The sequence below is a fragment of the Colias eurytheme genome, chromosome 24 (genome assembly GCF_061535395.1).
Source record: "Colias eurytheme isolate Ceu_HAF_F1 chromosome 24, ilColEury1 Martin Lab GWU primary, whole genome shotgun sequence".
NCBI classification, from domain to species: domain Eukaryota; kingdom Metazoa; phylum Arthropoda; class Insecta; order Lepidoptera; family Pieridae; genus Colias; species Colias eurytheme.
Genome location: NC_143003.1, coordinates 5,548,999 through 5,573,594, shown reverse-complemented (window position 1 = coordinate 5,573,594; position 24,596 = coordinate 5,548,999). Strand labels below are relative to the sequence as shown.

Sequence of the window (24,596 nt, the reverse complement as noted above, 5' to 3'; positions counted from 1 at the left end):
TAGGTCCAACATTGTTTTTAATTTACTTAAATGGTGGCATCAACACATTTGATATTTTTATACGTTTTTCGTGTTACAAATAAGGACACACAATATAATTACATTACATAGTGATTTTGAACAATAAAATCGCATAAATAAACCTTGAGTTAGCAACTGTGCCGCTAACTCAACCCGAAACCGTTAACAAACAACCCAACAACACAAATAATAACGAATCAAAAGCTCCATCACGATCTGGCGGTCTACATGTATGTGATGCGTCAATGTCGAGTAGCGTTAGCGGTAGCAGTGTGAAGCCAATTGATGTGTTGTTAATTTGGACCAACCCCCGAATTGCCCATGTATGTATGTAGAATGTTAACAACCAACGGTGATAATAGCAAGGATGGTTTAAATGAGAAATGAGGTTTTTAATTTTTAGGGCTGCCAGAAATAGTATATTTCAAATTTAATTTTTGGCATGCAATCTATATGAAATTGATAAAAAGCTGTTATTAATTGTTATAATTGCATTATGAAATTGAATAATTATAATTAAAAATTAGACATGATAAAAATAGATTCTTCCAAATATTTATTTCACAAATGCATTATAATTTTAATTGTGACATTCATAATTTAAAGTTGTGACAGCCCTGCGAAAACAAGTGAAAATTCGAATTATAGTGCGTAGTGGAATGAATTATAAATGAGCAGTGAAATTAATCTAAGCATTAGTGGCTGTAGTTGATATGATAATTTTTTATGATAATTTTTTAAGAGCTCTACCTCATTTACTGCCATGGCGACGTTTCCAGCTATGCATCCAAGTTAATATTGAAATATCCGAATTGCGACGTTGCCAAACCGTCGCCTAGTTAGGTAAATCTGGCAAAGGTTTGGCAACGTCGCAATTTAAACATTTCCATATTAACTTGGATATGTAGCTCGCAACGTCGCTATCGTATTCATGGTAAACATTAGATGAGCAACAATTGATCAACAATGTTGCTGGAATAGAAGCTGCAGATTAGAATTTAGAAGAACTGGTTTGTTGCTCCAGGCGAGCATATTTTGACACGTGTTGATTCTGCAACATGCAATGTTGCCACTTGCCACCAACATGTTGACAGCAACATTGCAACTCTTGTTAACATGTGTTATCAACACTACAACACACAGAGCCAGAGCAACATGTTGACATCAACACTGCAACACTTTTCGAAATACGTTATCAACTTTGCATTACAATATGTTAACATTCACAACATATTGATTTACCATTGCTAGACAAATTTTTAACAAGATAACAAGACTTTATCGCAACATGTTGATTCAACGTTACCACCAAATATTTACCATAAATCTATTGGCATGAGGCAGCTCTTTATCACAGAGAGGTACATACGATATCCACGCCTTCCACAGCACACAGTTTGAGCGCTTGGTTCTTAGCGTCAAGGGCCACATTCACCATGGCGCAGATCTCAGCCGGTATGATGTAGTCAGTTGACATGAATGTCACGCTTTTCTTCAGCCACGACTGGAAGTATAGACAGATAGACAGATAGATAGATAGATGAAATATTTATTCATAGAACAACACAATAAAAAATTGGTTGTCTGTAAAGTCGGTTTACTGACGATAGTTGAACGTGACAACGTCCGATTGTGCTTCTTTGTCACTCGTTCCGCGCTCTCGCTCGCACTTCAAGCCTTACATGGAACGCCTCAGAGCGAGGTAACGCCGCATGAATCATGTTTTTTCAGGCGTGCAGCGGGCTCTATCGAATTATAAGACGTTGTCACGTCAAAAAACACACACAGAGTAAAAGAGTACCATTAATGTGTACAGTGTTCTACGAACAGGCCTTGGCTCAGCATAAATGTCAGAGTTAAAAACCCTGACGCTGATATACTGCCAATGCCTCTCGAGGACAGAAAAATAAGGAGGAAGGGATGTTTTAGTAGCAAAAACTTTGTCCTTACAAATTTGTTCCTGTAGTTAATTATTATCAAGAAAATAATGTTCGCTAGAATGATTTCATATTAAAATTTTTACGTTTTATTGCTTGTCCATTTAACCAGATAATTAGTTTTTGACGTAATTTATAAATTTGGTCCTTTGTCTTCATCTGTTAATAGTTATAACTGGTGATATAACTGTTACAACTGCTAAAAATTATAACTGGTGATAACTGTTACAACTGCTAACAGTTATAACAGCTGGTGATATAACTGTTACAATTTGTAACAGATAGAACTCGTAGTATAACTGTAACAACTGCTAAGAGTTAAACATTGGCGATATAGCTGTTATAACTGCTAAAAGTTATAACTGATGATATAACTGCTAAAGCTAAAGACCTGAAAAGCAGCTTCAGTCTTCTGTATACAGGTCTCCATCATGTCGCTGGCCATCAGCTTGAGCCGCTGTTCCAGGTGTGAACGGAACTCTGGTTCTGGCCAATGCAGGTCTCGTATGAAGCTCTGTAGAGCATCTAGCTTCCAGAATAATTCCTCGCTTGTTGCGCAACCGTTTCTATAAGATTATGTTTCTTATTAGGTAAATAAACTGAGAAAAATCTTCAAAATTGTAAGATAACTGTGATCGATAGAATATAGGTAGTAGGTTCCTTCTGTTGTCTTCTCTAATCTAAAAACTTCAAACAATATGACTATTTGCCATAACTGAATACTATAAACGACTATTCATAAGCACTTGTAAAAGTTTAGATAAGAAAAGTTTTTGAGTTTTAGTAAAGTATACGAAAAACGGAATATATATAGATTTAGTCTCAATTGCATTTTTTTTCAATATTTCTTAATTCTACTAACCCTTTAATTTCCCAGCGCTCCTTTTCGAAGCCTTTATGCAATGACTGCGAAATAGACGACTCCATCAAGTCAACATATCGCACCACAAGTGGCGCAAATGTGTCCCGCAAATGTTCGTGGAACCGACCGTTTCTTAGGGTTTCTGGAATTGAGAATATATTCTTAATTCCAACTCAAGATTAAGTTAGTGATGATACTATAGCGTGAGAAGCAGATGATATTTTACTTTTAGTAGAGGGATGTTCTTTAAATTTAAAAAATATAGATAAGTCGTTGAATCGTATTACAAGAACAACTAATTTTGCACAAATTAATAAGATCGTTCTTTTATTTGTGATTAGTAAGTGAGGTCAATCAAATCACTCAAATTTACTTTAAATTCAATACAAAACAACATTTTTATTTAATACACTTTCGCAAAGGCGCATTTTATCTATTTTCCTATAGGGACTCTATCGTACGATGATGATGATGATCGCATTCAGGATACGTTAACAATATTATAGATTCATTTGTTTATTGTCCATTGTTTAGTATAAATGAAATTCTATGATGCAATGTCGTATTTAAAATCAAATCTATCATGGTGCTAATTTTATAGCTAGAACTAGAAGGGTTTATTCACACATCACAACATTCCTTTATTTCATTATTTATTAGTCGTGCTTCACTTTCAATAATCAAACCATCTAAGTCACTACTTAAGTCAAATTCTTATTTTTCTTTCTTCATTATTGAAGAATTAGGCATCTAAAGACTAAGTTCATCTTTATTAGCTATTTTATCATATTTAAGAATTAGGTATCTAAGATTTCCAGGGTTATCTATAATATTGCAAACGCATCCAATGATGTTCTAAATTCTAATCTAAAACTATTCTACGTAGGAGCTCCATAACAAAACGCGCTTGCCTTTCATCTTACCCTCGGAGCGCAAATAGTCATTAAGTATTTGGAACAACGGGAATGAATCCCATGTGTCTGGTGGTTGTTCAGCTAAAACCCTGTCCATATCAACGGCGAATAATGCCCAGAATATTTCCGCGTGCTCCGTAAGAAGGTCGGAGAACCACGCGAATGCCTGTATAGGAAAAAGTATTGTGAATTTTTAGTTACGGAAAGTGTGGTGGTAATTCTGCTTGTAACACGAAGGAAATTTTGTGCTATTTAGGTAGAAAGAACAAGCATTTAATAGATCATTGTAAGAGATGAAATTAAAATGTCATAGAGCTAAAAGTTATCAAATTGGAAAACTTTATTTTGTTTGTAATTTAGAACTTTTAAAATGTTGTTTATCTTTTATCAATTTTGTAGATTTTCATAAATAGACTTAAAAAGATAACAATAAGAGTCAATCAAAACTTCATCGTGGAGTAGTAAATAAAGATAGAGTATAAAAGAATTACAAATTCCATGAATCAAATTGGCATTGTTTATAATTTAAAATATGATGTCAATTTAATAGATAGTTCTAAGCAAATAAATGTGCCGGTAAGAGAGAAGAGACATGCATCTATCTACCAATCGTTGAAGACTAACCAAAATGAGATTCGTATAATGTGCGTAATATCTATCTATGAGTTAAAGCTAATTATCAAAAGCTTATTAATTAAGGAATGGTGTTAAATGTGTAGAAAAACCCGCAGTCAAATTCTTTAACAGCAAAGGGCAAACAGAATCTATTAAATCAGTTGTAGATATGCCCACCTTCCAAGATGGAGATAGTAATATAGAATTGGAAGAGGTTGAAAAAAATTATTCAAACACCTTTCATTTTAGACGTGACTTTAAAAACGCGCCAATTGTAACTGTATTTTATAGGAAAGTAAAATAAATTTTGAGTAATGCCTAGAATGAAAAGTTTAATCGTTTGCGCAGCGTCAACTTACTCTCAATGCTAGTTCAATAATATCAAACTAAAGGTAGCTATTTATACTTATTCGGCATTTATCTTTGGCATTTTGTTAAAAAACTTAAATTTCTACAAATTCTGATCGACGGATATAAATATCGAAGTACTGTATTCATTTTGCCTTTTCCTGTATTCCCTTCATCATTTTTTTATCCCTACCCCTTTTGAATATCAATTATTGTTTGCGTAAGCCTTTTTTTATAAACAACCGTAGGTTGAAAGTGAAAATATCAAAATTTCAGGATTTTGGACTGCTAATGATAAATGCCGAAAAACGTATCACGCACAATATTTAATGATTTCAGTATCCGCTGGCACATCTATACAATATTGACTGCCTTGCATGTTCCACATGCAATGGTCTCAATCTAATCTAAGCCGCAAGCGAGTGTCTGATCACGAAACTATTTGCGAATTATGTTCTTGTCCGTGACCAACATAGTGGGAAATGATCAAGTCTGTGAATTTAAGTGATCGTTAGCCGAGCATCCAAAGTAGTTACATTTTGTTGACCGGTTGATTCCGATTTTGCGTTATAAACCTGCGGAGAAACAAAAAATAAGACAGAAGTGGAATATAAGGTCGTCAGGCTTGTATGTCTGTGAGCGAATTTGTATTTATTACACACATTGTTGATATTTATCTTTGCTGAAGTGTACACCAAATATTCTATATTGCGGGTAGTACAAGAAATATAAAAAGGTCGTTGTAAAATCATTACTTGTGTAACATGAATTCAAAATACCTATATGATGATAGGAATCATGAAGATCCATTCATAGGATTTCTCAGAAATAAAATGGGTTTATAAATATTAGAGAGATGCTTGAAACAATAGATACCTTAATAAATATACCGAGTCTTTTTACGTAGTAGGTTAGTAATTTTATTAACCATACAAATTCACTCCCAAAACAAAGCAACACGAAACACATACAATTTTACAAGTTAACATTGATACTATTGAGTTTGCTTCTGATTGAAATGAAAAATATTATCAACAGAGAACAATAGTTATTGGAAATTTTTGGAATAGTGAAATAGATATTGAAAAACGAATTCAACAAATTCCCGATGTTATCTTAAACATTTTGAAGTAGCTTGGCCATATTGTCAAAAAGTATGTTAATTGGTGTTATTGTAGAATTTATATTACCTTTTTTAAATAGAATATCTTACACAAATATTATTGGCATGAAAATTTCAATCATTACCCTTAGTTTAACTTTATTTTATCTTATTATTCAATCAGTTGCAAAAATGTATACTGCAAATAATTTTGTTAAATCTATTACTGTAGACAGAAATTAATAGAAATTACGTCTTATAGCTGAAAATATTTTTTAAAACTACGAAATAATGTAGACCTGATATTAAATTACCTCAAAATAACTTGGATACAGATATTTGGTCATATCCTAAATTGGCAGTAAAATTTTTAATACACTCGTTTCAAATAGCATACCTACTGAATTTTACTATACATATTTAGAACAAGTATTTTACTGTAAAAAATTGTTTTCGTTGCACTTTATGGTAAGATAGAGAATAGAAAAGCAAGGAAAATGAAAAAAGTCGAAGGAACAGTTAAAAATATTTTTTGAAGAGTAGCATACACTTTTTGAAATATTTTCAGCTATCATTGAACTAAAAGTGATAGGACAGGGTGCTATGACATCACAACTGTGAATTTTTGATGTGCGACATTAAGTTTTTTGTCTTTTATAAAATATCGAGTGAAAGCTATTATACTCCAAATTATTATTTTCGTAGATAGATTCTTTACGAAATTTTATCTAAAATTTCAATCAAATTGTCAGAGACACTAGCAAAAATTCACGGTGTTTAAAATTTATAATCATTTTTAGCATGTATCAGAATTAAGTTCCATTTTTTTATCAACTCAAATCTGAGACATTTCTTGGCTTAGAAAAGACGTTCCACCATTCACCATAATACCAATAACATCAAAAACTTCATTTACTTTATTTTCAATAAATTTAACATCAGGAACATCTTTCCCTCCATCTATATCTACACACCGATTAGCTCCCAGTTCAAATAAATCAATAATCAATACCTCAGCATAATGTTCTTCATTTTGTTGTAACAGATCAACACAAAGTTCTGCCAAACGTATGAGATCTTCTAATTTCTTCGCTGGCGTCACCATTGTATCGCCTCGTAGATCCTCTGATTGTAATAGATTTATTTTTGTATTAAATAGTGTTTAAGAAAAGTTTTTGTTAAGCCCCTATTGTATAAATTCTAATTTTGTATCACGTACTTACCTTTGTCGTCCTGATTAAAATATATTCTGGTAGATTATGAAGAATCAATCAAAATGATGAAAAGTCAATTGAGAACCCATTATAAATTAAAAAGAAAATGAAGGAGTGTAGGAAAAGACTTATCCCAACAAAACAGATAGCTTAATAATTCGTAGACCATTTCTATTTTTCTTAACAATTTCCTCCGTTAAAAAATAGGTATACCTTCGATATTAGCTTTTTGGCTTAACGTCGTATAGTTAAGTAACGCGGCGTTTTCCAAACAGTTTTGGATCAGGGTTCTAACGTCTTCTGGTGCTACTGGAGTCACAACATCCTTCATTAGAACTCTTTCCAAGAGTAATAATGTCGCCTGAAAAGTGAAACTACCCTGTAGTATGAATATCTTTTTTTACCAAATAACGTACGAAATTTAGAACTAAAATTTGAGAAATAGGTATAAAAAAAATGTTATTTTTAATATCCGTTGAAAAAAAATATTTTTTTATATATAGACAATGTATTTAAAAAAACTGAGCAAAAACATTTATTTCTACCTATTCAATTAGACTTCTAGAAGCGCTTTTGGATCACCATAACATACTTAGATTAATAGTTACCATTTACTACTGGTTTGGAATGCAATTTTTTCAAAGAGCGTAATATCATAAGTCATAACGTATCAATATTGCGCATCATAATAATGATGCCAAAGAACTGTTAAGTGAAAAAATTTCCTCTTCCAGATCAATTATCGCTCCATTTGTCTCTATTGACCTACCTTCAAAGCGCCCTCCGGCCTCCCAAACGGGAACGCATATCTAAAGTTAGTGATCTGATGCTGCAGCAGTGTCTTGAGGCGCTCCTTGATCTCCGCGAACTTCTCCTTCTCCTGGACCGTGATGCTGCCCACCCCGTCGGGCCTGCCAGGCAACGTGGCCGTACTGTGAAAGGCTTGTTGAGTACTCTAGTAGGGCAAGCAGGGGGCAGGAAATTGCAGTATTTTAAAGATTTTTTTCTGGTTATTCAGGTGAATTTATCATGAAATGATGGTAATTGAGTAAAAATGTAACCGAAAAAACTACGAAAGAATTCGATAGATTTTTTAATTGTAAACAATATCAAGTGACCCATATTCCGGAGAAAGGCCTGTCAGTTGCTTGCTTGTTGTAACGATGCACTACGAATTTTTAAATTTCAATTTTCCGGCAATGTAAATACCACAATTTCCTTATAAAGGCAGAGATTAGTATGCAAAGGACATTAGTTCACAAGAAGCACATATATAGATATTAGGTGCAGAGACTTTGTGTTATAGGGAGACTTTATATTTTTGCTTAGAGAAATACACATATAGGCTCATTCGAACTGAATACTACAAACAGTATTGGAATTATAAATTGTGAATGTATGTATTCGGTTTTATTATTAATCAAAGCCATACTTTTCAAAATCATTTAAAAAAAATATTCGGGCTTGTTATCACATTAAATTTAATTTCTGTAAGTTTTAAACTTGAAAAGATTGACTTTATCAATCCAAGAAAATCTAATGCAGAAGAACTTAAAGAACTAAAATATGAAAAATTAAATGCAATGAAAATTGAAGTCAATTTTGCAATACTTTACATGCTTGATTTTAATTATTCCAATACTGTGTAATGCGGTTCACCAAATATATTGAGGTTACAATTAAGAGGATAAATGTAAAGATTAAGAAACAGATAGGTATAAACAATTATTTGACAAAAGGTTGTTAGTAAGTAACGATAGTGTCACAAATATAGAGATAGATAGGTATATCACAAGTCTAGTCAGAATCATGCTTTCTAACATTGAAAATGACACAAACATATTAATTGTCGACTTGCTTGAAATCTTTTTAATAACCACTATATTTTCGAGCATTAAAAACTTACGTATCTTTTCTTCTTCAATAAGAAATGTTTCATCAGCTCGTCAATTAGCATTTTCATGAAAAACATTTTCAAAATTTTGATACTTAACGGCAAAATTCACATCATATTTAAATGAACAACTAATCAATATCTCAGATATAAAATTGTCCGATAACGTTTTATTATTAGTCGCTTTTAATTCACCAAAAACTATTAAATCATTATTAATAGCAATTCCCTTAACATCAAATATGTTTTTTAACGTTTGCTTATTCGCTTCTAATTCATCAATAATAATCTCGTTATCATTATCAAGCATTACTGCTATAGCGTCATTTGTACGTTGACATATTACTTCTAATTCATCAACAACACTAACATCATTAGCAATTCTGCTTACATCTAAAACATTGCGTTAAAGCATTTACACAACTTACCTGTTCCCATGTACGTGGTTAGCGCAAAATGCGAAGGAATAGTGCATTAGAGTCGGGTCCACCATTTGTGTAGCACTTTCAGCCACATCTAGCAAATCGGAAAGGAAACACAAGTGTCGATAACATCCTCGTACTCCGTATCTTGCGCAGTATTCGTCTAGGACGAAAACTTGTCCAGGGGAAAACCAACCCTGGTAAGAGATAACATAAAGTACAGTAACATCATTGTAGCACAATAAAAAAAACATTGATATACATACTATAAAAAACTAGACTCAAAACCTACTAATAAAAAAATGTCCAAGTGGCAATGTACAAAGTATTCATTGAATTTAACACCTTATTTTGTAACAGTAATGTTCAAAGTCGTATCGTTAATTAGATAACTCGTAATAATACAGGCAGTCTAGTTTGACAAATGCAATAATCTGAATATTTAAAACAGTTTGCTTTAAATGTGCTTATTTTTATAAGATTGAAATAATTGAATAAGTATACACTTACCAAGGAGCAATAAGGGTCTTGAAGACGATATTTCAACGTGAGGGATTGTAGAATCGAGAACAGTTGATGATGATCAAACTGACATGGATCAGCTTGGATGTAGTCTTCCATTCCATGCTTACGAGCTTTATCAGCATCTGAATATTAAATATTGTATTAAAAATTGCTATCATACCACAGACACTTTACTTTGGCGAGAAATAAAATATAATTACAGAAAAAAAAATTAGGAACAGGTGGGAAATTCGAAATAGCATAATTACGAAATAGTTAGTAATAAAATATGTAATCAAACTTTTAAACCAGATGAACGACTTAGTACAACGATTTAATAAAATGAATAGTTCAACAAATGAGGCAGATTCTGTTCATAAAAAATGGTTTTAATAGTAAATTACATTAAAAATCTATTGGACATCAATGATATTGAGGTAAAAAGTTTTCTGACTTTAAATTTAATTCTAATATATGTAATAAATAAATGGAAGCAAGTGATTCAACTCCGAATTTCTAATTTACCCCTCTAAAAGCCAACTCCATTCCTCATTTAATATACCCAAAAATGCTTTTTAACTTACCCCCCATAATCTTAATATGCGTATCCGAAGTGGTAGGCGGTGTAGGTTTATGGCTCTGTCCCGTAGCTCGATACAGCGCCATCACCCACAAGTGGCATTCGTTCTCATCGCTCACCCCCAAGAGAACGGATTCCCCATCGCGTACCGCGTTCATGAAGTATTTCGCGCCTTCCAGTTCTAGGAATATTGGAATTATCAAATACTTAGAGTATATATTACAGTAGTATATGTATAAATACTCTAAGATCGAATATATCACCAGAAGAATACGGGGAAAGTCAGGTTTAAAATAATATTATGCAATGAAAAACTATCTTCAAAAATAATATGACAACAAAAATACCACGCCAGGAAAATCAAGTTTATAATGTTATGTGATGAAATGAAAAAAATAATGTTAGAGACAATTGTCGTGGTATTGGAGACGCATGTGAACAATTTAATGCTGAAGTACTTTTTTAATAGATTTAAAATAAGTATAAATATTTGAAAAGGAGAAAAGGAATGAGATGATGATGATGAGATAACATAATGCAGGATATATTGTGAAAAAAATGGAACTCATAATTAAGTAAACATCAATAGAAATAACCAACTAAGGTGTTATGTAATGATGACAGTATATTAATTTTCCCACTAACCTTGACCGACCATAAGTTGAGCTGAAAACAAAACACTTCCATTAGTAAATTTTATACTTTCTTTCTTCAAAAGCTATGTAAATAATCCTTCATTAAAATAAGCAATACCATACAAGGGGCCTTAGATAAAGTAACAATTAAAAAACGATAACGAAGTTAGAAAAGGAAAAATGTATGGGATTGACATACGCCGCGTTAGATCACGTGGTCTATCTAATTTCAATCCCATACATTTTTCCTTTTCTAACTTCGTTATCGTTTTTAATTGTTACTTTGTCTAAGGCACCAGATCAGTGTTAACTTCTTTAAAATCTTAACTATTAAAAGAATTAGGATTCCTTATTAGATACGATATTTCCGCTTTTCCAAAGGATTCCTTATTAAATACTATATTCTACTCACCACTAGCCAATTCAATGTAATCAACAGTGAAGCCGTCAAGTTGCATCATCTCAGCAGGTTCCGACTTCTTGTCCTTGTACGAACAAAGTGCGAAGGTGTACTGGCTCACTTGCACCAGCACCATGTACCTTCGCTTCCACTTCCTCCAGACCGCTTTGCCGATTACGTGAAGATAGCTATAGGGCAGATACTTAAAAATTAATATCATTTTTAACAATTACTACTATGATATCTATTAACTGTATCGCGCAGTTTTACCCTTTCCCATTTCGATAGCTCATATGTTATTCTGGTAAATAGGCTACATTTCTGCCAAGTATAATCATATCCGTTTAGTGGTTTTCCCGTGAAAGAGCAAACATTCATCCTTACCAACTTTGACATTTATAATATAGGAGGATTTGGTTAAGATATAAACGTAGAAGCACTACCAATTCATATCATTTATGGAAAAATCTTTAAAGTTAATACTTATCTCTATCTATTTTTGCTAATACAGGGTTTAAATCCAAAGTCACTATCAATTTATCGCACACGGGAAATTCATGTTAACCAAAAATCTTACAGTTTCGTGTCCTCAACAAATCTTGTCTGATTTTTTAAGTCAATTGTATAACTACCCGCAATGCTTCATATTCAGAGGTTTGTCCATTCTGCAAGCTATTTTGATCCTTAAATCTTGATCAGGAAGATTCTTCGGTACCGTCATGCGGTGCCATTCTGGTGCCTATAAATTAATTTTAATAAAATTAAACATTTTCGTTAATAATGTTTTCTTGATCAAAATAGAGAATTTTATCACATTAATTAATAGAAAGAAGATATATGTGACGAATACAAAGTAATTTTGGTACAAACAGTTATTTAGATAATGTTATAGCATCTACATAATCTGTATCCTTTAAAAAATTTTATGCTTGAAATAACAGAAATAGAGATTCGTCTTTCTAATGTTTTATGCTTGAAATAACAGAAATAGAAATTCGTCAATACCTTGCTAGATAAGGGAGTAGGTCGCAAAACAACTTTTCCTAGTTCTTTATCTTCTAACGCGAGTACTCCAGGATTTTCAGTGTAAAGTTTCACTTTGACAGCTGGTAATGGTTGAGTTGTACTGAAGTCCCCTTGGGTATCCCACCTTTGTGGTTCGAAAGAAGTTCAAAATTGGAAAGTAGATATGATAAAGCTAGATAGATTTCATTTTTCAGAGAGGTGTTATGTTGTATGTGTGCTAAGAATCATAGAACCACTAAACCATTTATTCAAAAACAATAATCACATTGCAGTGTTTTTATCACCAAAATTCCTAGCAATATATTTTTCGTTTACTGTCTTTAGTGTTCGTCATGTATCTAAGCTAAATACATCAAAGCAAAAATCCATTTATACTCACATTGGTTTCGATGCTTCAGCTTGATCAGTTTGCAGTTTGTCACCTCCTTCTACTTCCATCGTACAATAGACAATTCTATTGGGCGCTAAAGATTTAAGGCCTTTAACTTCCATAACCACTACCTATAATTTTAGGGTACATTTTATACATAAATCATGGTAAATATTAACTCTTTTGTGTTTAATGTTCCTATACGCTGTTATGTTTTGCTAGTTTGTGAGTTTTACCTCAATTTGAAAAGTAAGAACCACATCCATTTTAGTCAGCTGTGTGTCGACGTCACCGCTGTCGCCTTCACCAGTTAACTTGTTCGCTAGAGATCCTTGTGATCTGAAACATAGCTGCTTACTCAACCTTGGACTCGGGTCTGGTCCAGCATTTCTATTTATTTTACCACCACCACATTTTAGTCATTCATTATATTGAAATGATAATATTATCTCATTTATGATGGTTTTCTCATTATTATTTTAATTAAACATTGATAATTTACAATAATATTCACAAAGTTGACAATTATATAAAACATTAAATATCACAAAGGTTAGAAATGCAACATGAAACACATAGGGCAATAATGACACAGGAGAAAACATTCACAAGCCCAAAGACAAAGGTGGCATACAATATGGAACCATCACCAAGACCAAGAGTGATTAAGCATAGCAAATAGAGAATGTTACATTGATAATGGAACGTACCAACTATGTTAATACTAAGGACCGAAAGGGTGATATGGATAACTGTACAGCTATAGTCAAAGTGTACGCAAAGCCCTATTTAGAAGCAAGCGTCTTTGAAGACTTCAATTTTACTTGTGTAAGAAAAAATAATAATAAAGAAGAAGAAAAAGTGAAAATAAAAAGAGAATGTAAAGCGAAGAAGTGTGTGAGTCGATGTGTCCTTGTATGCAAAGTTTACGCTTTGAGTGTTAGTTATTGGCTACGTATATAGTACGCTTATCAAAAGCTTTCTTCATACTTTCGACTAGCAGTTTAAGCTGGTTATCCAAGAGTCCTACATTCATTCATAGTATCTATTCATAAAAAGCATTCTGGCGAAAAAGTGGAAGCGGATCCATAGTTGTCATTTCTTTTTCAATTATTTTTCATATTTCAAGAATTTAGAGACCACGTTTACGTATGCGTTTGGGGTTCTATATCATCCTCATTATCATTTACCGATGAAGACACAAAACAATGATACACTATAATAAAAATGAAAATAGTGAGAGATCTATTAAAGGGCTGAGTGTTACCAAAATGTTTCTATGTACTTGTATCTCCATAAGTGTAAGCTATCTACGCTATGTCGGTCTAAAGCTACAGTGGTCTGTATAATGACAACATTTGGATAGTATAATTTACAAGGTTTCGGGGGTAGGGTGTCACAAGTCGGGCTACACAAGACACGTGCGCAAATTATTATTTAAGGACTCATTACTTGTACTTCCTTCACACCGTCCAGTATCGTGCCAGGGGCAGAGAAACCAAAACAGAAATGAACAAGTAGAAAAAATACAAAGATATAGAGCATCAAAATAACAAACATAGGGAGAATTTGGAAAACAAATATTGAAGTGTTCAATGGTATACCAATTATTGAAGATATAATTCTGATAATACATTTTTTGAGTGGGATTAGTTTGAAGGGTCACTTAATTTTATTGAATCACTTTAAAATAGTATTTAATTATAATAAGTACATATATATAAATCTTAATAATATTGATTATTTCGGTTCGCTAATATATTTCATTTACTATGTTACCTACTGAGGGTCGATAATTCAAACTGACCTGTGATTATACCGCTTGATTTTATGGAGGCCATACTTTGAGTCTGCCCCGCCCTTAGAGACGGGCAGAGACTCAAGATTGCCCATCAACATATTGATGGAAGATTTCAGTTCTTCTATGTAGAGTGACTCCATTTCTTTCAGAACAAATTTCGGCATCAGCTTGCGGTTCTGAAAATGCATGTGATAGAAGAATAACCTCGCTTATTTCATTACAGTTATTTAAGACTATAAAAATGATGAACATACCTTCTCCATTTCATTGACTTTCTGCATTCTTCCATCTAATTCTCTTCTTATGGCTGCCGCTTGTTCATCCGCCGAATCCAACTATACATGAGAATAAACAATTTAATTCATATTTATATTCATTTCATTCTATTTTAATTTTAATGCCTCCTATAGCTACAAATTCATAAGCAGGATCGCCAATTGACAATCATATTAACTTCCATAAAGAAAATTTTAACAACAAACTTTAGTTCTAGATAACCTGAAAACACGATTAATCAAAGTCACAAGCGCTGCGTTAAACAATTCAACTTACAAGCAGCGCGTTGAAAAGCAGCTGATGCTCGAACTTCTTGACCCCTAGTATCTGCTGGAACATGTCGTACAGCTGCTCCTTGCTGAGGATGCACTCCGCGTTGAGGCTCTGCTGCTGCGCGCGGGACGGCCTCTTCGACTCGTCGTCTCCTGGTATGCCTGATGGCCGATCAGTGTATATTTCGTGACAGGAGAGAAGAGAAGAGGAGAGGAGAAGGAAAGAACAGAAGAGAACGGAAGTTGTGTTGGTTCCAGTGGTGGTAAAGCAAGGTTACGAAAACCAAAAGAATGTTGCAAGTATAGTGCTTGTTTCGTCATTTGTTTGAAATAGATAAACGTAGTGATCATAAAAATAAATGCATAGGAAATAGGTATTGGAACAGTACAGTATAGTACATTATTAATGTCTATAATATATACGATTTAAAGAAAGCGTGCATTGTTTTATATTTTTTTAAATAGTAGAAAAATGTAATGTTCTTAGGTACTAAGGTGGGTAAACAGAAAATAAAAGTGTATGTAAAATATGTGTAAATTAAGCAAAATATGCTAAATTTAAAAGCTTGTGTCATTAACGAAGTATTGTTTATCATTAACAATGTATGTGTAATACTGTTTAATAATATAAATAACATTGATATTAAAATTATGATAAAATACACAAATGCATCAACTGTTACTGTTGACAGTTATAAAAATTATTGTTATTCACAATAAGCAGATGTACACGTATAAGGCATTAATAATAAAACATTAACTACAACATCCAAACATGAAGCAACATCACAAGACCAAAGCTGAAAAGTATGAGAAAAGGAAATAATGAACAGTTGTCATATTGTGATACCTGGTATTCCTGGGAGTGAGAGAGAGGCATCGTGAAAGAGTGGGACAGAAACACACACAGTGAGACAGACGCAGGCGACACACATTGATTTCAAAACATTATACAACAATAAACATCACAAATTAAAATCTAAGTTAAAATAACTGATTATTGATTTATATGAGCTTAGTAGAGATTTATCTACCATTGAGATTGGCATTCTACAAGTAGCATTTTAAAGATTTAGAGCTCGAAATTTTTAGCAAGATTTCAGTTATCTCAAACAAGTTAAGTTTTATGACTATAGGAAAGGACTCGAGGCGTTATTTTTTATAGTTTTTTGGAAACATCACAAAGTATAATATTATACTTACAGTTTTATAAAAACATTGGTGGGATCAAAATTTACACAGAATGCAATTCAGACATATCTAACCTAATATGTTAAGGGACGCTAAGCTATCAATAAAAAGGACGATCACACAAAAAGTCTGATCAGTCAGTTAGGTTTAATTTTTTTTGGAAGAACATCTAAATCTATGTATTGAATACATTTACCTGTCGTAGTATAGGCTTGAAAGAACTAATAAGTTAGCACACGGAAATTAATAACACACATTCAAAGGCATGTTGCAAACTCAAGCATTATTAACTTCACACAAATGGCACCATGCTAATAGACATTTTATTTTATTATGTTGCTCTAAAAACGTTTCATTGTTCGAACAAATAGCAAACATTTTAAAAGCAATTTCAAATTCACCAAGTGAATTGTTCTATCTATCATTATATCTATCATTGTTATTTAGAGCTAGTGTTTTGTGAATATTTGCTCTTTGTCCATTTTTAGCACATTTATGTTAAACTATTGCACTATTAGTAAAGAAAACTGGAAAAACAATACACTCACCCGTTCCCTTCATGATGCAGTCGAGTTTCGCCAACCATGTTGTTACAACCGTGTCTTTTGTTAAACCATCTATTTCAGCTTGAGATTTGAAAATGCATTCGCTAAAAGAAACTGTTTTATGAATACCTCATACGTTACCTTTAATTTATTCAGTGTAATGTTTATTTGTAGAATGGTCTTTAATACTTACTTAACACGCTTTTCAATGTTATTTCTAAATACTTCGCGAAAATCATTATGGGTACATGCACCAGCTTTCACCATTTGCTCAACTCTTTCAGATTTCAGAAAAACATCGTAATAGGCTTGAACTGCGTTTTGGAAAGCTTCATCAGCCAAAATTTGCGTTTCTCCTTTGAGGAAGGCCTGTTAATATAAAACGTGATAGTTTGGATAAAAAAAAATATTAGAAATTATTTAAAGTCCCTTGATTCTATATTGATTACAAGTTATAATCCTATAATATTACTTACTTACCGTAATTTGCTTAAATAAATATCTGCGATTAAAGACAATGAACTATAGTTTAAAAAACTGTAAACACGATATTAAAAATTCTTTGTCATATAAAAAAAATCACAAGGTCAGACTATTTAATGGATAACAAATTGTTCGAAGGTAGAACCTATACCTATAGATAGAGGCAAAAGTGAAAATAATAGAAACTTGTTAAAATTTATAAAATATGTATGTTTTTACCTGAAATCTAGCTTGTATCGTCTCCAACTGATGCATAGTCACTTTGGTATGGCGCCTCGTCATATCTGTCGGCTGTTTAGCATTGAACGGATGCGCAATACATCGTGAAACGAATACGTACAGTTGCAACCTCCTCTTCTTGTCCTCTTCTATCTTTTCGATTTTCTCCTATAGTAAAATTAATTTGTTATACTTCATCTTCATATTGATATTTATTTGTTAATTGGGATATTTTGATGTAAAAGATATCACAAACCTTTTCATTTAATTATATTATTATGATCAAGCGATCATCCGTGATGGTTAAAGTTAGGTGATATTTCAGCACATCCGAGGCATTTATGTAACATTAAAGTGCAAATAAACATAAAATTATTTTTTTCAAAAAGGAATGCTTCACGTTAAAAAATTATATGTATTTCTTTCTAGTTTTCAGAACTATGCAGTACCTGAGGATCCTGATCTTTATCTGAATGGCTGGTTCCAGAAGGGCTGGGTGATGGAGCCGGCGCCTCACCAGAACTGGCGCTCCCCGTCGACGTCCTGCGAAGGAACGATCTGAACGATCGATAGCGTTAAGTAATCAATGGCTATGATATCATCCATGTACCTTGGCAAATCACCTTTGTTCTGGAAACTTCAGAAGCTTTGGTATTGTTGGTAATGTGACTGTGTGATTGGCCAGTGTTTATGGAAAGTTTATGTTGTGAATCTACGTACTATATATCTACTCTAATATATAATCTAAGTCATTTCTACTTTGATATTAACTTGATAAAAGGATTAAGATCATTCTATTAATTATTTAGAAGTAGCAGTATTAAAAAGCGACCATTACAACTAATATCTACGAGTAACCCAAACATGGTTCGTGAGACGAAATGGTCGTGAGTTAGAATATTTAAAATTAATTATATTGTTGACACTCTATTTAGAAGCTTATAATTAAAAGCTCTGCAAACGTAACTGTATCATATTACATTATTTCCATGTTCATACTCTATTTATAAGCATTAATTTATTTTACTTCCAACATACCCGGAAAGTTATCATCTGCAAAACCTTTCCCACTTTATATTCATGTCACTTCAAAGCTTTTAACTGTTTAAGCATTTCATATTCTCGTTAGCTCTACTTACGCATGTTGTGGGGGGGCGAGGGCTTGCACCTCCCTCTGTCTTGTTGCAGGGTGGAGGGGGGCGGCTAGGGGTGCAGTAGTTAGAGGACTTGCGCCTGTATAAATCCCACAGTTATATTAAACTTTAGCTGGGACTTCGGAATTAATCCTATTGCAGCAAATTACACTTCTTGGATACAGGTTAATCTTAATGTTACAGACGAGAAATTTAAAATAAGCATAATTTTGTATCGTAAATGTTGTAAAGCGTTGCTCACTTTTACGCAATATTTTCAATGGAATAAGTTCAAGTTATAAAGTGTCCGTGTGAATTACGAAATAAAAGACATAATGGAAACACAAAAGAACCTGAAAAGTTCACTCAGGGCATTATTTCAGTTGAATGAAGTTGGCATTATATAACAATGAATAACTCTGAAGTTAGTACATCTTATTCTGCAGACGATGTATTAATAGACCCTATATATCTTTGTGGATTTTTCTCGGGTGTCCTATTTCAGATCCGTATGCATTTTACGGCAGAAATAGTTTATGGTTGTTGAAAAGAAAATCTATCTATTATATTGAAAAGTTAGGTTCCGAATACTTATTTTACATTCATGTGAAATCTAGTTTTCACTTTTTGTACATTCAATTAAAAAAAAAAGGAATTGTAATGGTACATACTTTAATCAAAACATACAATAAAAAAATTGTTTAAATTTAGACCTGATATTTTTTCAATCATTGTGTCATAACTTTCGACATACAATCATAACTTGTAATAAGTAATTTTTAGGAATATTTCAGCCATACACACGCATAACATTTTCGGCCATATTTAAAATCATTAACCATTTATTGTACTTACCAGGTGGTAGCCCGGCAGTAGAACCCCTAGGTAGTTCTGGTTTACCCCGCACTGATGGCCTGCCACCAGCCAATGAACCGGGAGGAACAACTGGGAAAAAAAATATTTTTAATTACTTGAAATATGTTTTTTCAGTCGTTAAAACGAGTCCTTCGTCTTTTATCTTTGTTCTTATTAGATATTTAATTGTATAGCAATCAATTGCTTTATAAACGAGAAATTTTTAAAGAATAGAAAAAAATCGATCACGAGGCAGGTACGAAAACTGACATTGAATTTTTTCTATTCTTAAAAAATTTATAAGTACATATATTGTTTAGGCATAAATAAAACTTTACGACTATTTATTTAAGACTATTTATATAATCTCTATTTTAACTGACAGTAAAAATGTAAACTCATCATGTTAATTAATTAAGCTTTTGTTATGTTTTTCCTTACCTTAATAAATGGATGAAAATTTTCAAGAAACTATTTGCCATAGATTGATATTATAATAAATATCGATAGCAAATAAAATATTTTCTAGCGAGTCAACTATAACGTTAATTGTTATCCTTTCTTTATGTGTTTTATAATGAATGCTATAGTTTATTTGTATTTCGTCTTTTTAGGTCGCAATGGAGCTATTTTATGGTAGTTATTGTTTTTATGTCGACAAATAGTAGGCTAGAGAGTGAAATAAGCTTCTTTTTACGGTGGTGAAACATCTCATTCCTATGGGAATTTGTTGAAATCATGGGCGGAAAGCTAGTAGGTACGCAATACGCATACATAAAGAAACCTCGCTAATTTTACAACCTCTTTTTGTTTAAAAAATACACGCAAACGAACATTCTGGCGATTCGTTGTTATTATAAAAACATTTCATATTGTCAAGGTCAGAATATAACGATTAAACATTTTCACGAAAAAATATTCAGTATTTTTAGGGTTCACTTTGTAGGCTGGGTTGGCATTTGTTATTCCAGTAGGAATAATAATTTTTCCTTGTCCTTTGTACTCATTCTCATTGTTGCGATGCTCTTTGATGAATTTCCTTGGTGTCTTCCTTTAATTGAAAAGCGTGTACGCGTGACAGTTTAATTTATGAAATGTTTATTGAAGTGAAACTTCTTTATCTGGGTTGGAAAAAAATTTAGTGTAACATTTTTTCGTTACGGGTGACATTTTTCCGTTACACGCCATCTTTTTCTTATCCTTACCACGCGTGATTCGACGTATTTCTGTAAAGTTGCATATAGTAAATTATTTTTTTTTCAAATAATTTCATAAAAAAGTTTCACTTCTTACGTGTGTACACTAGTACACGCACACCTTGTTTTATTTAGGAATCGTTTCTTTATTAACAAACTAGTATTTTCTATTAGTGTTTTTCGATGTACCCTCATTTCTTCAATAGATAATATCATTTAAGCATATTATATAAACATGACAGATGACTCATATGGACCACTCTGCCACAGCACTCTGCTTCGAGACGCGGAAGTTATACGACGTTTCTGTTAAATATTGCTTATACGTGACATTACTCTTGGAAATGGATATAAATCAACCTTAAAAGGATATATTACAATCGTGAGTGAACAAATACGAATGAATAATGAGAGTGGAATTATCTGTGTAAGTATATTTTAAGTTGTTTCTGTTTTGCCGGTAGCTTCATTTCCTTTTCTAAATATTAGAAGTGCATAAATATTGACTTCGATATCTGGGAAATAAATTAATACATGCAGTTTCATGCTTATTCATAAGAAATTAGTCACTTTTTAGCGGATTTAAAATGCGTTTTTGTGGTTACAGGCTGAATCAAAGTCAAGACATTTTACATATTATTATTATCAATGTCTTGATCTTGATACTCGTTAAAACTACCCTCATTTATTATTTAACAATTATATTATATGTGAAAAGATTCACGTGTAATAGTGGTATAAAAGAGTAGGTACTACATAATATAATTATATACATTTTGGCAAAATTCCATAGTCGGGGCTTTTGTTGAAGTTCAAAATTCATGGCAAATTAAAAACTTTAATAACCCTTCAATCAAAGTTAATCTGCACAAGAAACGTATTTAAATATATATTGCTAAATGCCAAGTATTCAAATAAAATAACAGTTAAAACTCATTCAAATGGTTAATACCAAAGATTGAATAAAAATATGTTTTATAAAGAACTAGGTCACTTCACAGACTAGCATAAATTGTAATTCTAAATTATACCCGACGAAGATATTTTATCATTTAAATTGTTGAATTTATATAGTTAATTAATTATTAATAAATATACATTTATTTTGCTTCTGTAACGTTATTCCAAAAGCAATGTTCGCAATGTTTTATTAATTTCACAAAAATGTTTATGGACACAAACATGGCTGAAAGTAATACGGCATTTAAAATTAACGGATACAGTAATGAAAACACGGTCAGAAACAAAATTAAATCACTACATAGGTAGTATAAAACAAAGTCGCTTTCTCTGTCCCTATGTCCCTATGTATGCTTAAATCTTTAAAACTACGCAACGGATTTTGATGCGGTTTTTTTTAATAGATAGAGTGATTCAAGAGGAAGGTTTAAGTATATAATTTATTATGTTTTAAACAAAGCGGGCGAAGCCGCGGGCGGATTATTATATATTTTAAACTGAAATACTATCCTCGAATACGACAGACTTTTAACAGGATAAAATAAATTCGAAGCGGGTGAAACTTAAAACGAAATTGGATACGTTGTAAGAAACTTAGTTATTAAGGTTGCCGTTTGATTGAAGAAAACTTCGAGAGTTGCTCTTAATTTGCCTAAGTACGTTTATTTGAAGTCCTGTACATTGTGAACATTTCTTCGTTGTTAATTGTTAAAAAAAGGAAACACGAACAATTTCTTGCGCAATTTGAACGTTAGTTAAGAAATACGTAGTTAGTCGTCTGAAATTTCTTCACAGATTAAAATATGAAACATAACATTTCGTCAAATTATTCACTTTTATTTTATCCGAATATAGAGCAAGACGTGGGTTTCACTAACCGTAAAGATAAAATTGCTTTCTAAGTATTTAATTAAAATAATAGTTCCCCTAACCAATTTTCCGTTACTCAGAACAATCTTCGTGGAGCTTAGCCAACTAAGTATCTGATTGTTATAAATGGTTTCGATGTTTTCAAGTTACCGAAGCAAAAACAATTGAGCTAATTAAGAATTAAAATACTTCACTACATAGTAAAAAATAAAACAAAGTCCCTATGTATGTTTAAATCTTTAAAACTACGCAACGGATGGATGGCGAACGGATGGATGGATGAACCTTGAACGGATGCGTTGCGTTTTTTTATAGATAGTGTAGTTAGTTCATGAAGAATGCTTTAGAAAATATGTATTTTGTTAAGTTTTAAACAAAGTGGGCGAAGCCGCGATCTTCAAACTAGTTCATAATAAAAGTAATTTATTGTTGTGTCACAGTTGAGACGAAATTGTAGCTCACAGATACTTTGTTGTAAATACCTACTATAAAAACACACATATCTAATAAGCCATCTGAAAATAAACAGAATACCCTAATTCTGTAGTCACTTATTTATTCATGGGATGTATTTAATTCTCATGGTACGGAGTCTGGACTCTAACGACCTCTTGGAAATGGAGAAGCGTTTCAACCCAGATCTCGAGAGGTCGAATAATATTATTTCGTTGGCTCGTTATTTTAAATTAAAGCTTACAGCTGAATAGACGAGTGCATTAACACGTTCGCTGCGAAACAGGGCTTGAAACACCCTGTCCGTGTCTCGTCGTTATAGCGGTAGGAAAAAACTTAAACTTCTCTGTCGTGCGGGAGGCATAACTTCCATCTGGTTCAGTGTAGGAAAGTGATATCTATATATCTGAGATGTGCTATTGATTCCTAGTTCAATGGTATACCGACCTTAATACCGGGTTTCTAAGACCTCGTGCCGCACTGAACAAATAAATATTCTAACACAGTGCGGAACTCCTCCAAGGTGCGGTACGAGGTGCGCGGTGGTACGAGGTGTTCGCAACCTTTTCCACAACCGGAAAAGGTTGCGAACACCTCGTACCACCGCGCACCTCGTACCGCACCTTAAGCTAGCTTCACGCGGTTAGTGTTGTGCAACGCATTCGAGACTATTTGTGGAACAACTTATTGAAGCTTTTACAAAGAAGGACCTGAATGTGGATACAGGTAATTTTCAAACATCCTAACTACTCGTTATAATAAATATCGTTAATAGAAACGTGAATGTGACATGTTGAGTAACTTTCTACAAATAGGTTGATAATCATGATTACTATTAGTGTGTTTGTTCATTGAATCAACTAGCGGCAAATCCAAAACACCCGGCAATCGGTGTATGGCTCATCAAAATTTAACTCTTGCCTAAGTCAACAAGCCAACAAACAAGGCACATCATCTCTTAAAGGGATCAAAGAAGAGGAGATGTGTAGGATGTTACGAAAAACTCCGCACCTTCTTAACAAGTCGTAAGGCCGACAAAAAAGTAAAGGAAATTCTCACAGAATGCACTGGTTGCAAACAATATTCTGGTTTGGCCTGTTTTAATAAAAAACATCCATAAGTTTGATAAATAAATACAATTAAATAAAATCGATATTTCTTTTCCCATCACTAAATTATATGAAAAACTGCTATTGTTCAGTGCGGTATGGGGTACATCAGACCCCACATTTTATTTTACCCATAAAATCTAAACTAACTAATCTAACCACGGGCGGCGGTAGATTTAGGTTAATGAACTCATTGTTAATAATAATCACGACAAAAGCCGCACACTTTGTCTTATTTGGCGCCAAAAAAAGGATTTTGGTCTCCTACGGGCGGTGGGGTTTAATATGCCTCGTGCCGCCACAATGTCTGGTATAGGACAAGGTTTAAAACGACCCGTAACGCAGTAATGGAAAGTACACATATATCTGTGCCGCAGCGAACGTGTTAA

General features: G+C 32.8%; 1 protein-coding gene across 3 annotated transcripts in view; it reads right to left on the bottom strand.

The window, feature by feature from the left end:
• Positions 1–24,596, bottom strand: part of Cadps (calcium-dependent secretion activator 1) — a 62,375-nt gene that overhangs the window by 5,845 nt on the left and 31,934 nt on the right. Inside the window, exons 3-28 of one of the 3 annotated variants that reach the window (XM_090115949.1) lie at positions 19,620–19,709; positions 18,771–18,864; positions 18,081–18,189; positions 17,632–17,799; positions 17,123–17,298; positions 16,933–17,033; positions 15,198–15,355; positions 14,900–14,980; positions 14,652–14,821; positions 13,081–13,234; positions 12,854–12,975; positions 12,454–12,598; positions 12,081–12,187; positions 11,461–11,636; positions 11,059–11,079; positions 10,418–10,594; positions 9,840–9,976; positions 9,336–9,526; positions 7,783–7,945; positions 7,227–7,374; positions 6,812–6,924; positions 5,234–5,272; positions 3,732–3,900; positions 2,821–2,962; positions 2,350–2,524; positions 1,391–1,525 (exon numbers count right to left, since the gene is read on the bottom strand). In XM_090115949.1, the coding sequence (XP_089972075.1) occupies positions 1,391–1,525; positions 2,350–2,524; positions 2,821–2,962; positions 3,732–3,900; positions 5,234–5,272; positions 6,812–6,924; positions 7,227–7,374; positions 7,783–7,945; positions 9,336–9,526; positions 9,840–9,976; positions 10,418–10,594; positions 11,059–11,079; positions 11,461–11,636; positions 12,081–12,187; positions 12,454–12,598; positions 12,854–12,975; positions 13,081–13,234; positions 14,652–14,821; positions 14,900–14,980; positions 15,198–15,355; positions 16,933–17,033; positions 17,123–17,298; positions 17,632–17,799; positions 18,081–18,189; positions 18,771–18,864; positions 19,620–19,709 (3,461 nt within the window). Of the gene's footprint in view, positions 1–1,390; positions 1,526–2,349; positions 2,525–2,820; positions 2,963–3,731; positions 3,901–5,233; positions 5,273–6,811; positions 6,925–7,226; positions 7,375–7,782; positions 7,946–9,335; positions 9,527–9,839; positions 9,977–10,417; positions 10,595–11,058; positions 11,080–11,460; positions 11,637–12,080; positions 12,188–12,453; positions 12,599–12,853; positions 12,976–13,080; positions 13,235–14,651; positions 14,822–14,899; positions 14,981–15,197; positions 15,356–16,932; positions 17,034–17,122; positions 17,299–17,631; positions 17,800–18,080; positions 18,190–18,770; positions 18,865–19,619; positions 19,710–24,596 lie in introns of those variants that run through there. The other 2 variants (XM_090115948.1, XM_090115946.1) reach the window with 2 other exon arrangements.